This window comes from Coenobita brevimanus, chromosome 17 (assembly GCF_032717465.1).
Source record: "Coenobita brevimanus isolate Jiangsu-jjx chromosome 17, ASM3271746v2, whole genome shotgun sequence".
NCBI classification, from domain to species: Eukaryota; Metazoa; Arthropoda; class Malacostraca; order Decapoda; family Coenobitidae; genus Coenobita; species Coenobita brevimanus.
The window spans coordinates 38278278-38291847 of NC_136970.1; the positions used below are offsets into that span (position 1 = coordinate 38278278).

General features: G+C 47.6%; 1 protein-coding gene across 1 annotated transcript in view; it reads left to right on the forward strand.

The window, feature by feature from the left end:
* The first annotated feature begins 5069 nt into the window (after positions 1 to 5069).
* The window catches only part of LOC145391155 (sodium-dependent multivitamin transporter-like), a 116692-nt gene continuing 108191 nt past the window's right edge, over positions 5070 to 13570 (forward strand). Inside the window, exons 1-2 of the mRNA XM_080265834.1 lie at positions 5070 to 5165; positions 10628 to 10765. Coding sequence (XP_080121960.1) covers positions 5070 to 5165; positions 10628 to 10765 — 234 coding nt within the window. The remainder of the gene's footprint in view (positions 5166 to 10627; positions 10766 to 13570) is intronic.

Here is a 13570-nt window from a genome sequence, read left to right on the forward strand (position 1 = left end):
AGGCCTCTGCCTCCCCCCCTTCTCCTAAGCCTCCTCAGCAGCAACGTACTGGCACTGCCACTGTGCCAGGTGTGAAGCGAGAGCGGTGCCTTTCTGATGCAAGCTCTCACTCGTCGACATCTGGCGAGGCCTCTGCCTCCTCTCCCTCTCCTAGGCCTACAGGGACCATTTCCCGTGCACGAGCTGCTGCCTCATGCCCCCCTTCCACCTTAGCACGTGCAGCCAAGGTTGCATGTGTCCATGAGGCGATGGAGGAGGAAGTTTCGGCTCCTTCTCCTCCTAACACCTCTTGCAGCAAGGCCTCTACTGGTGCTGCACATAAGGCCGCCCCTCCTTCCAGGGACTCTCACCACCCAGCATCCAGCCCTGCCACGTTGTCTCCTACTGCCATTTCAGATGCGCACAACGGCACCGGTACTGACGAGCCACCCCCAGCTGTGCATGCTCTTGCTGCAGCTCCCTCTTCTGCTGCCTCTCCCGATGATGAAGGCTTCATCACTGTGACACAGAAGACACAGCGAGCGCCACAGGGAAATGCCCTTCTACCTGCATCGAAGCCTCCAGGGTCTCGATGGCCACCCCCTGCTGCACGCCCCTCGATCTCGGTCACGGCTCCTCCGCCTCCATGCTCCGCTTTTCCAGCCTTTTGTGTCCCTCTTCAGGAGAGATACAGCACCAGCTACGATGTGGTAGCGCATCTGGAGTGACACCTGCTCACCCTCGCAGCCATGAATCGCTTTGGCCGCAATGAAAGCAGTGTGCTGATCCCCACCGAAGAGGGATCGTATCTTCGCTTGAAGAAGGTGGCGGAGGAGGAGGCCCCAATCGTTAGGATCGTGGAGCTGCCTCAGGGCAGCCAGACAACCAAGGCGATTGTAATGGGATATCCTCGGCACATGCCGGTGGATATCCTACTGCAACACGACCTAATCAAGGAGGTAGTACAGTGCCAGAATCAGCAGACACGGGAGGAGATGCTGCAGGTTTGTGTAATGCTATGGGGCCCTCTCATGGAATCTGTCAACCTGGGCAATTGGGGAGTGTTCTATCTCCGCCCCGTCACACCCGAGCCACTGCGCTGTTACAGGTGTCATCGTTACGGACACCATCGCGCCACCTGCAGCCCGCCTTATCGTCTGCGGAGTATACAGTGGACTGCACAACACCAAGCAGTGTCTGCAGCGGCTCAAGGGAAAGAAGCCAACAATCGCCAAGTACCCCAATTGCTCAGGGTGACACCATGCCTGGCACCACAGTTGGCCTGCGAGGGTCCAGAGGGTAAACCAGGGTCAGGAGAGGCAGGCTGTGTGGGTGCGAGAGCAGCAGACCACCAGTGCCACTCCAGCTCCCCCAGGCACCTTTGTCTGGGGACAACAGCTTCGCCCTCTTGTTTCAAGCCCTCCTGCTCTCAGCGAGCAGAAGTTTCCACCCTTGCCTTCTGCCCTCGCTGTAGGCAAGACCACGGCAGAAGTCCACCACCTGCCAACATCCGTCTCACTGCCACCATCCTGCTTGGAGCCCAGCCAGCCCCCCACTCCTGCTCCTCCAGTGATCTCTTTCACGACGGAGGAGCTCAGGAACCTAGCAACAAAGCTAGCAATGACCATTGCCATAACAATAGGACAAGCCCTGACCATCCCTCTCCCAACAGAGCCCCTCGCCCGAAGTGCGCCAATCACCTCATAGACCAGGCAATCAAGAGGAAGAACGCACGCCTCGGTGCCCCCTTTCCCCTCGCTGCACGGCTCGCTCTGCAGGGAGAACATGTCCCACCTCTTGCAGGCCAGCTCGCCCGTCCAAGTGGGTCAAGCCCAGACCTCTAAACAGCCTTCCACCACTCAGCTGCCTCGTCATCGCTCCCATCTGGGGCAAGCACCGACACCATCTGTAGCCACCAGGATGGACACGGCCTCATCACTACTGCAGGAGGACGACCATCTGCAACTGTCGCCGGACAGCCAGTAGACCCCTCCCTCAGACTCTTACAATGGAATTGTCTGGGAGCACAGCATAAGCTCCCACTTTTGCAGGAGATGGCCGCCAGGGACTGCCCTTATGTTATTCTCCTGCAGGAGACCCTGCTCCCAGAAAATTCCACTTTTTGTCTCTCCGGCTACACCACCCATCTCCCCCCGTATGTTTGTGGCATCACACGAGGATGTGACATTCTGGTTCAGGATCACATCGCGTGCACGGATTGTGAGCCCCCTCCTTTCTGTGGACCTGATGTGAAGGTCCAGGGCGTGGTTCTCCATCTGGCAATGTCGCCCCTGACGGTATATAATGTATACCGGAGCCAGAGGGGCACCCTGGAGTTGGGAGATCTGTTTTCCCAGGCTGCCAGGGGAGCCGTATATATAGGAGGCGACTTTAATGCCCACCATGCCCTTCTATCTTGGCGTCTTCAGTCCAGTGAAGCAGAATGGCACATCTCTTTAGCTTTGGAGGAGATGGGTGGTGTCTCCCTATTAAATGATGTGGCAGAGCCCACCCATATTGGGGGAGGTTGTCTCGACCTCTCTTTTGTTTCAGCCCCACTGGCAGGCTTGGTGTCGTGATCACTCCACCCCCTCCTTGTGAGTGACCAATTTGCCCTTATTGTTGACCTGCCTCTCACCCCCCCCCACCTCCCCCACCATGGTGGGACCTACAAAAGGTGGGTTGGGCGGCCCTTGACCATGCTCTCACAGCAGCCTTTGCAACATCCCCTCCTGCCTCAGACCTCGAGAGCCAAGCGGATCAAGTAGCGAGTATTTTTTCACAAGCTACCCCTCTTGCTATTCCATTGCAGTGGCACTCAGCGAGGTGCTACCGAGATGGCTCTTCTACTGCAACTGGGTCAAGGAATTGAACTGGAGGCTCAATGCAGCGTGCAAGCAGTACTGGCGGCACCATGCATCTCCGCACCGCCGGTACCTGGTTGCTGTCACTTGGCATGTGGCTTCCGAGAAGCACCGCCGCAAGGAGGAGGCGTGGATCAGATGGTGTTGTACCCTAGACTCTCACTCCACTCTTCGTGAGATGTGGAGGAGAATCAGGTCCATCTCTGATCCACGTCCTCCTCGTCTGCCTTCCCATCCTGACCCTGCCACTGAGGCCGGCCATCTTGCTCAGCATTTCGTTGACCGCTCTGCCTCTTCCAATCTCCTGCAGTCTGTCAGGGCCCTGCAGGCACAGCTGTCTGCCTCTAGCACTGCAGCTATTCAGGCAGCGTGTGATAGGCCTGACCCCGCTGACTGTCCAATCACCAGTGGAGAGCTTCAGAAAGCACTGTGGTGCCAGAAGGACACTGCGCTGGGGCTCAACAGGCTCACGTACACTATTCTGTCCCATGCTGGAGAGTGCGGTAGCGAGCGTCTGCTTGATCTGCTCAACCTCTTGTGGTCTGAGGGGCGTCTGCCGAGGTTAATGGAAGATGGCTGTCATCCACCCGATTCCGAAGCCTAGCGATCCCGCCGCCATGCGCCCCATCTCCCTGCTCTGCTGTGTTGCTAAGACAGCTGAGAGGGTTGTGCAGGCTCGTCTTGCTTGGCGGCTGGGACTGCTGCACCCAAGGATTTTTGCTTACCATCCAGGCAGGAGTGCCACTCACTGCCTTGCGTCATTCCTTGGGGAGCTGAGGGGAGGACGGGGAATGGCTGTCTTCTTCGACCCTGGGAAGGCCTTTGAACTGGCAAGCCCCACTGTCATCCTGGCGGCTCTTGCGGCCAGGGGTGTGGGAGGCAGGCTTTTATCCTGGGTCCGAAACTTTTTTCATGATCACACTGCGGAGGTCCACTTTCAGGGGCACCTCTCACCTTTTCATCTACATCCCAATGGCACCCCCCAGGGGAGTGTATTGAGCCCTCTTCTTTTCAACATCCTTATGGAGGGACTCCTAACTGTGGGCTATGGGCCTGGCATAACTCTCCTCTGCTATGCCGACGATCTGGCCCTCGTCTTTACAAGGAGGGACTGCTTTACACAGGCAGACTCAGCCCTTTCTTGGCTGCATGCCAAGTGCACCAAGCTGGGGCTGAAGATTAATTTTGCCAAGACGAAGTGTCTACCATTTGGACTCCACCCTCCAGACTTTCTAATTCTGCTTGGGGGCCATCAGCTCTCCTTTGTCACTGTCCACCAGTATCTGGGGGTCTGGCTAGATGGGGGTCTTACCTTTGCCTGCCACGTTCAATACCTGAGGGAACGTGCTTCTACCCGCATGGCTGCTCTTTGGTATCTCTCCAAACGGAGTTTGGGGGCATCGTATTCTGTCCTCTGGACCTCTCATATCCACGCCATCTGATCTCTGGTGGAGTACAGTGCCATCTGTCTGACTGGACTCGCTCCACCAGTCTCTAGATCTCTGGAGGTCATACAGAATGATGCCCTCCGTGTTGTGCTGGGTGCTCCGCGCTGGACCCAGGTCATCAATCTGCGTATGGAGGGTGGTTTGCCATCTCTTGTGTATCATATTGCACTACGAGTAGCAGTTACCACTCTGCAGCTGGTGCAGTGCCGGCCCCACCTGCCTGTCTCTGCCCTTCCTAATTGCCTTCTGTGCCTCCCACCTGAGCCAGCCCTTCACGTGACTGGGCCTGCAATGCAGCAGCTGTCATCTATGGATTGGGAGCTGCTGCGAGACTCTGTCAGGATCCTGACTCTCCCTTTCCTGGATAAGCTGATCCACCACCATGGGATCCTCCTCTTTTTCACATTGTCAGTCCCTCGGAGGCTAAACCTTGCTCCTTCATTCCAGCACTCCTCCTTCAGCAGGGTCTATGTCGGGTAGCAGCCCTGGATTTGCCGGACTCAGCTGCCTATTTTACTGATGGCTCAGTTTCCTCTGATGGCACTGCTGGAGCGGCCTTTGTTTCTGGGCAAATGGTGGAATCTTGGTGACTCTCCACTGGTGTATCCGCTTTCCAGGTGGAGCTTGCTGCCATCCTGGGTGCTTTGCACCATGCTCATCACCATCATCACCACCGAGTCATAATTCACACTGATTCTCTTTCCTCCTTTCAGAGACTACGCTTTTTCTCACTTCTGGCTCCCGGGGCATATTGGAATCAGCGGCAATGAGCTTGCTTATGAGGCAGCACGATCAGCTTGCTCTCTCCCTGACATCATATTCCCACTGTGCCCCAGCCCCTCGCACCTCATCCACACTCTCACTGCTACCATTGGTAGGCTGTCTCTAGAGGACCAACGGCTTTGGATCACGGAGGGCTCTCATTCTGCTACGTGATATGCCACCGCCGCATCTTATTCTCTGCTGTTGACCCCACCAGGTCTACCTAATTATCTTCTAGTAAGGCTCCAGCACTTGCATCTGGGGTTTCCCTGTTTTAAACAGATTGTTGGTGCAGAGCCAGACCCGTGCACCCATTGTTTGGCCAGATCTGAGGAGCCACTCATTCATTATCTTCTTCACTGCCCTGCCACTACCATGCTCAGGTCTCACCTCGGCACGGCCCTGGCCCAGTCTGGGGTTGACTTAGTGGATGCTGCTGGCATTGTTGCCCATGCTCCCTTCAACATTTTACTTAGCACGGGTAGGGACTATCCTCCCCCTCGCTAATTCAAGTTTGTGCGAGGCATGCGCACCTCTGACAGGCTCTCAGTTTGCCCGTGTCCCAGTAAATTGTCCTGGGACGAGTATCTCAACAACAACAAGGGGATTATGGCGTCTGGCAATAGATATTGATAACAGAACCTTTCCTTGTAATGGAAACAAGATGTCATTTTTCCTCTAATGTATTTAACCATATCAGTACAAGCTTTAAATGACTCTTCATCTCATCCAGTGTGTTATATTCATATGCCCTGAGAGGGGTGGCCTGTGTGTGTGTGTGTGTGTGTGTGTGTGTGTGTGAGAGAGAGAGAGAGAGAGAGAGACTGTCAATAAGAATGGTTAATCGACCGCAACAGGGTTATAAGGCAGATAACCACTGTGAGCCTTATATGTAAGGAGAGCAGATTCTGTGACTTGCACAGTCAAAAGGAAGTTGGAGGTGGGGGGAGGAACCGGATGTATAGAGGGGGAGGGGAGAGTGAGAGGGGTACGGGGTTCAGGGAAGGGAGCTTGGGGAGGGGAAGATGGAAGTGAGGTTCCAGCATTGAAGGAGTTGACAGAAAGGGGAGGGAGGATTATGTTTTATGAAGGTGGTAGCAGCAAGTAACCACATCTTTGTATGATGTTAATTTTGCAAACAGAAAATGCCATTAAACTGTTTATGAAAACGATTTGTTTTTTTGTATCATTAATAATTGATGAAGAATGTTCCCTCTCATCAGGCAATGCAAGACAGGGGCGATTGAGCACCCACTGGATCAGTTTATGGTACAGAAATCTCTTTGTATCATTTGATTATCATGGCAGTTGAAGTTTATCTATCAACGATATGAGCTATGATAATAATGGAAAACACCCTTACACATGTTTACATATACTGTACTAGAGTCTTCTGAATATATGATTCGTAGCTACGTGTAAGTTTTGAACAATGATTGGCATCCCAGTCATTCATCCTCCTAGACACAACAAAGTTGTGAATACGTCATGGGGCGCATATGTACCAACTGCCAGAGCCAAGCTACACTCTTATACCGTACCAGGTTCATATGTTGCCAAAAGTACAACTCGCAGGCTCGCAACACCACAGCCAAACACAATAACACAAGTCCAGCTCTACCCCCCTCCACCCTCCTACAGCCTTGTTCTGTTGCTTGCTCCCTCTCTCATTCCCGCCACAATAAGGCTTTCTCTTTGGCTGACATTCAATAGATACGCTGTGATTGGTGGTGTAGGGGACAGTATTCAACCTGGTACCTCTCCTTCCCTCTATCTCTCCCCCCACCTTCCCTCCTACCCGCCAGTACCCATCACCTCACGTCTACTGTACTAAAATGCTACTCCAGAACCCTGGGTTTACAAGACACTCCCACTGGCCCAGATTTCGATTTCCAGCTCCATAAACATCAACATGATTCGCCGCTGGTGTGAATGGTCGTGGTGTCGTCCTGAAATGAGCGTCCTGCAGGTGCTTGGTGCAGGTTTGGATGCACCTCCCATCTTAGTTACTGCGACTACCAGCCTTATGTTTGCTTCCTCCTTGGGACAATGAGTGTCTCTCCAGATAGAGGCATGACTGTTGAAACAAAAATTTAAAAAATGGGCAGGGAGGAGGGAGGCGCTTGTGCTCCTGTGGTCCTAAGGGCCTCTTCTTTTCATCTTGTTTATTCATCTTAGATTGCAATTGATTAATTTCCTTATAATAATATTTAATCCTCTCTGTATATACATATCTACTTATATCTATAATAATTCTTTACCGTTATCTCAATTTTATATGAATGTGTGTCATACACATAATGTTCACCGTGGTATATGTTATTCACCATCATCTAAAATTAACTGCATTAATTTTATTACCCAGCACGCACATTTTTCTCATTAATGTCTGATTAGCAACTGTTCTATTATTGTTTAATTTGTTTTACTGTAGTTCTTTTTTTTCATTCCATCTTTTTTTTTTTTTTCATGGTAAAAAGGAGCTCCAATCGGACTGAACTAGTGTAGGTTTATATCCAAGGGGTGGGTGGCGTTTATTGCTCACGTAATGCCACTCAGGGATGGGTGAGGCTAGTCACTGTCATCTTAAATGTCTGGACCAACTTGCCCAGCCCCGGGCTCCTACGCTCCTCATGGGGCAACATAGGATTGGATGATGGATAGATGGATGGATGAACCATTCTGTTCTTATATTAACTTGCATATTCCTTTACTGTATATGGATTTTTGAAACCAGCTTCGTCATGACCCTCATTCCTCTTTATTCTTTGCTTTGTTACTAATTTTCATTTGTCTGGCTCCACATAAGGCGTGACCGAACATTGTAACTAATATTTTGTCCTATTTTATAATGTATCATACATACACTCCATATATGCTAGCACGTCTATATAGGTGGAGTGTGGTGGTGGTGTGCAATGCATGGCCATGACATTCCACTTGCAAAATACTAACTAGTTGCCTAATGTGCATACCACAGTCAGTTGTTGGCATATTTAGTGCCACGCAGGGCAGTGGTTGCTGTCTTGCTGAAGTCAGCCCAGAGCAGAACGTCCACACGCCTGGAGCATAACCGCACGGGCTTAAGACTTGTTCACAAAATGAAACAAACCGGATGAAGAACTGTTTCCCCAAATCCACATGATAATACGGCTATTAAGTATTCAGCACAACTTTGCTGCCCCTTAGAGAGTGCCCCTTGAGGTGGTCGCCCAGCCCGCCTGACCCTTCCTCCCTTACTACGCTATTGCCTTTTCTTAGAAAGCTATTTTCACTGCAGATGATTAACCATATAACCAAATGACACCTGGTGGTCTGGTTGGTTAAGGTACTCCAGCCAGGTCTCATAAGCTTACATCCTCGGGGTGGCTGGGAAATACTGTTCACATAATGTCATTCACGAAGAAGTAAAGCTGGTCACCTTTGCACTAAACATGAGGACTGAGTAGCCTAGACCCAGGCCCCTACGATTCTAATGGGGTAAAACAAAAAAGAAAAAAGGACTGAATATCAGCTGGATTAAGTACAAATGTAAATGGAGGCATAACTCTGATTATATATTTTCATTTGCAAGGCTACGAACCTATTAGACAGGTTGTTTCTAATCATCATTATTATTATTATTATTATTATTATTACTACTCATGCATTCATGCTCTCGCACTTACTGTCAGCACTGCACGGTCAGACATAATCTCATATTTTTTTATTTTTAAATAGCAGAACAGAGGAAGGAAAAACAAATGATTAAAAAACAATAATCCATACACCAGATTACTGGTGTCATCCATTCAAAAAAAATCTGTAACAGTAGGCCTTGAACAGCTGTGGGTTGAAGTTTAGGGGAAACAACTCTGGGGAAGCGAGTTCCAAAGAGATGCAGTTCGGGGAATGAAAGATTTCTGATATGCGGAAGTTCTCCAATATGGCAATGTGACATTGCAGTCATGAGTGCTACCAGATGCCAGTGTAGCACAAGGGAATGCATGGAAAGGTGGTACGATGGAAGCAACTTTGACTGAGCATTTGCCATAAGAGTATCTGTAAAATAATGCGAGGGGGGCAACATTCTTTCTTACCTGTAGGGGAGGTAGTTTATTTGGAATAGCAGGGTTATTAATAATTCTAACAACCTTGTTTTGAATTTTGTTTAGTTGCTTTAGAGCAACCTCCCCACATCCACTCGACAAGGGTGAAGAACATTCCAGCTGAGAGTGCACATGTCTCTTATAAACTATAGCCAACTGCTAATTAGTGAAGAAGCTACAAACTCTGTGTAATAACCCAAGATTTTTTGTAGGCGGTTTTAGCAAGTGATCTGACTTGAGAGGTCCAGCTGAGATCACTGTTAAGTGAAAAACCAAGAATTTCAATAATTTTGGAGACATGATTATTAGTAGCACTGAAAGTAATACAGTAATCTGGCAATATCTATCTATAGGTAAATCGCATATATTTGGTTTTACTAGCATTAAATGAGACAAGGCTATATTGTTCCCATTCAGTGATCCTAGAAGTCTTGATTTATGGAGATGGCTGTACTGAGTTGTGAGTTAGAAATATTTAACTCTGCTTATGGGTATTTAAGTGTGAATGAACTGTGAAGTGTTGAGTCATCTGCTTATGAATGGATGGGATTATGGGTGAGATAAGAGTTCATTAACCCCTTAAGCGCGGGCATGTCGGAGGCGGTCCATGCACCTCACGCGGGGATATTCGTGCTCCAACTGACTTTTTAAAAATATTTGCCAAAAATCAGTTACTTGTCCTAGAATATTATAATTAACTATGCTTATGGCACATACCTTCAGCTTTCTACTGGGATGTTTGTTGAGCCTTCGTCGACTACCTTAGGACTTGTGGAGACTTCTGAAGTTGGGTAACAAAGTCTCCATTTTACACTTCCCGACACCCCGTAATATGATTACCACAGCCTGATATTATCACTAGAAACACTATTCTATGATTTTCAAGTAGTTTGGAATCCATACTAAGAGAAAAAACACTGTGAAAGCAATGTAAATTACGAGCCCATACGAGCTTCCCACCCGCACTCGTTCCCCGCTGGTATTCTGTCATGTATTATTTATAAACACACTCACACTTTAAATTCCTATTATTTTATTATACTTATATTTATCTACAGTATTTATCCATAAGTTTTCTTCAGTAATAGTAGTTTATTTTCACTCTAGACATTCACTTTCTCGTTCAGTAAACTTGCGTAGAGAGCAAATCATTCACTTTCATTGTCATTACCCCAGGTATTTGTACTCATATTCTTATATTAGTAATTATTTACATTTCTGTTTACATTTTGTATTTTATTTACATTATTTACATTTCTATTTTATTTACACACTGTTATACACTGTCACTTGCAGTAACTAAGGGCTTCTTTCACTTGGAGCCACACTGAAGCACTCGTACTGGGAGTTTATCACCATTTCCTTCACTGGCTCATCACACGATTCACCAGAAAGATTGTAGTCACTATCCATCATTATCATGGATAAATTAGCCAGTTCACGTTCCACAGCAGAGTCACTTAGTCCTTTACCCCTTCCCACACAGGGTTTAGTAGGTGTAGAGGTCACAGAGCCCTCTACAAGTGGCGGAAATGGAGGGGCGCGAGTGCGACGTGGTTTCACCTCAGGAGACATCACTGAACTGAATGACGAGGCGGATATGGGGCAGCCAAAGGTTGACAACGTCAGCGTGGTGACAGCTGCTAATTTATATGCTGTGAAATGATTGGGAGGAAATCTAGACAATACATAATAAATTAGGTAGTTCCAGGTGAATGTAAATATCACTTAGGCTTCTCCCTTCCTTTCTTATATATATTTTAAGTATGAGAACAGGTCATACGGCATATTTCAAGGGGAAATAAACAGAGAAAATTAGCGAACGAGTGCATGTGGGGTGTTGCCAGGTGATAATTAGCCAATTCCAGGTGTATGGCACCATCAGTTTCTATCTTATATACATTATTTTGTATAAGAAAAGGACATAGGGCTCATTTCAATGGATGAAATGAGTGGAAAAATCCGGGCAAGATTTGCGTTGCGTGGCACAGCTGGGGCAGGCAGGAGGAGAGGGCAATGGAGAGGAGGTAGGGAAGGAAGTCACAAATGGGGAGAAATGGCTAAATTGTCAACAGTGGATGGGAGTACAGATGACATTAGCAGCACTGACTATTGTTGGACACTGGCAGTACAGACAGATGCTACAAGCAACCAATTGAAAGCCCGGGCGAATTCAAAATAACACCGAATCGCAAAAGTGACGCCCTGTGGTTAAGGGGTTAATATGAAATAGGAATGGAGTTGGAGCCAGAAGTGATCTTTGTGGCACGCCAGCGCTAACTGAGTGGAAATTGGAATCTACATCACCTACTTTTTCTCATATTTTTCTGTCGCTGAGATATGAGGGACTCAGAGGAATAAAAGAAGTTAGTCCATAGACAGGGCGTTTGGATAGCAGGAAAAGGTGCCACACACTGTCAAAAACTTTAGAAATATCAAAGGCTACTGCATGAGTTTCTCCATGTTGGTCATATGAATGATGTATGGTGCGAGTCAGGAGATTAAGTATATCAACGGAGCATGTTTCGTGGCGAAAACTGTACTGTCTATCACTAATTAAGTTACTGGACTCAAGATGTTGACTTACGTGCTTATTCATAACGATTTCAAATACTTTACCAAGAGAAGATGTGATAGCTATTGGTCTGTAATCAGAAGGGTCAGAGGAACTTGCTTTCTTTGGAATAGGGTGCATATTAGTTTCTTTCCAAGAATTAGGGAATGAAAAATTACTTATTGAATAATTTGGCTAGAACAGAAACAAGTTCTGGGGAGCCCTTTTTCAAAACAATTGGAGAAATTCCATCTGGGCCTGGTGGTTTGTTGGGATGTAAGTTGTCTAGAATGGATTTTATGTATCTAGTCCGTATTTTAAGTGGAGCAGTTTCGGGAGAATCAAATTCCAGTACTGGGACGTTCTTGCTGACTTCCTTGGTAGAATTTTTGGCAAATGTACTGTCAAGGGTATTTGCTTTACCACGCGGTTCATTTCTAATGTTACCGTCTGAAGATTTAGTGGAGGAATAGGTGATGACTTGTTAAAGCTATCACTGAAAGAACTGAGAGTTGACCAGAATATTCTATGGTCACTGAGATTGTTTAGTAGTTGGATGCGCGGTTGTAAAGAAAGTTTGACTTAGTGGGATTCGTTACTGCTTTTGCATGGTTTCTTGGAGTTTTAAACTGACTGAGTGATTCACATGTTTTGATTTTTGTAAGAGTTTTATGCTAATGACTTTGGGGTCATTGCTCTGGCATAATTGCTCTCAAACCATTTTGGGGAGTCCGATCATTTAGTGAACTGTTGACTAAGTATGAACAATTCCATACCAGCCTGTATTAAGTCATTAATGTGAGACTGGGTAGAACTGATGTCATTGGAGAAGAAAAACTGCCAGGGAATGTCGGCAAGATAATTTCTGAATCCATCCCAGTCTGCCCTATCAAAGTGCCAGGTTCAGAACAGGGAGGTTTGGGGGAATTGACTGATGATGCTTTGATGAGATTGTGGTCAGAGGATCCAAGTGATAACAGTACTTCTGTCCTGTACTGATGTGGATTATTTGTCAGGAATAGATCCATGAGGTAAGTGTTATGGTTAGGATTATCTGTTATTCTGGTTGGTTGCTTTACCAACTGTATGAGATTAAACGATTCTGCAAACAGCTCTCATTCTAGACCAGTATCATCAGTCCTTGCAGAATGTGATAACCATTCTATATTATCATCATCGTCATCTGCATCTCCCTTCCCACCCTAGGACAGGGTAATGAGAAGCAACGTCCAGACAGCCCAGATTTGCCCAGTCCAATGGGCCACACTTCCATTCACTCACCATTCCAGCCCCTGGAATCCTTGGTCCATCTGATACACCAAACACATTCGCCACGTTCTATAGCTTCACAGTAACGTATCCGACTGTCAATCAGGACCCTGTCACGTTAAAAAGGAGTGCCGAACCCCTGATCATGCACGTCTCCTCTCTATATTCATCCACCCAGCTCGATCTCTTGTCAGTCCCCGAGCCTCACCAACTTCCAAACCTCTCTTCCTAACACACTCATCTACCATATCCCTCCACCTTCTCCTTGGCCTACCTTGCCTCCTCCCTCCTTCAGATTCGCTCAAATATGACCTTTTCACCATTCAATTTTTTGTTATCCATTGTCTCCACATGACCACATCATCTCAGTACACTTTCTTCGATTCTGGTGTCCACAGACCTCCTCAGTCCACATCTTTCATAAATCAAATAATTTTGTATCGTATGATTCCTATCAACTCTCTGTACTCCACATACATTCTTCAGCAGTCCCATCTCCACTGCTCTCATTCTTGACTTTTCATTTTCATGCCACACCATAGTCTCACATCCACATGTTAAAGTTGGCACTAACACTCCTTCATGTAAGCCTCTTGCAGCTGCAAC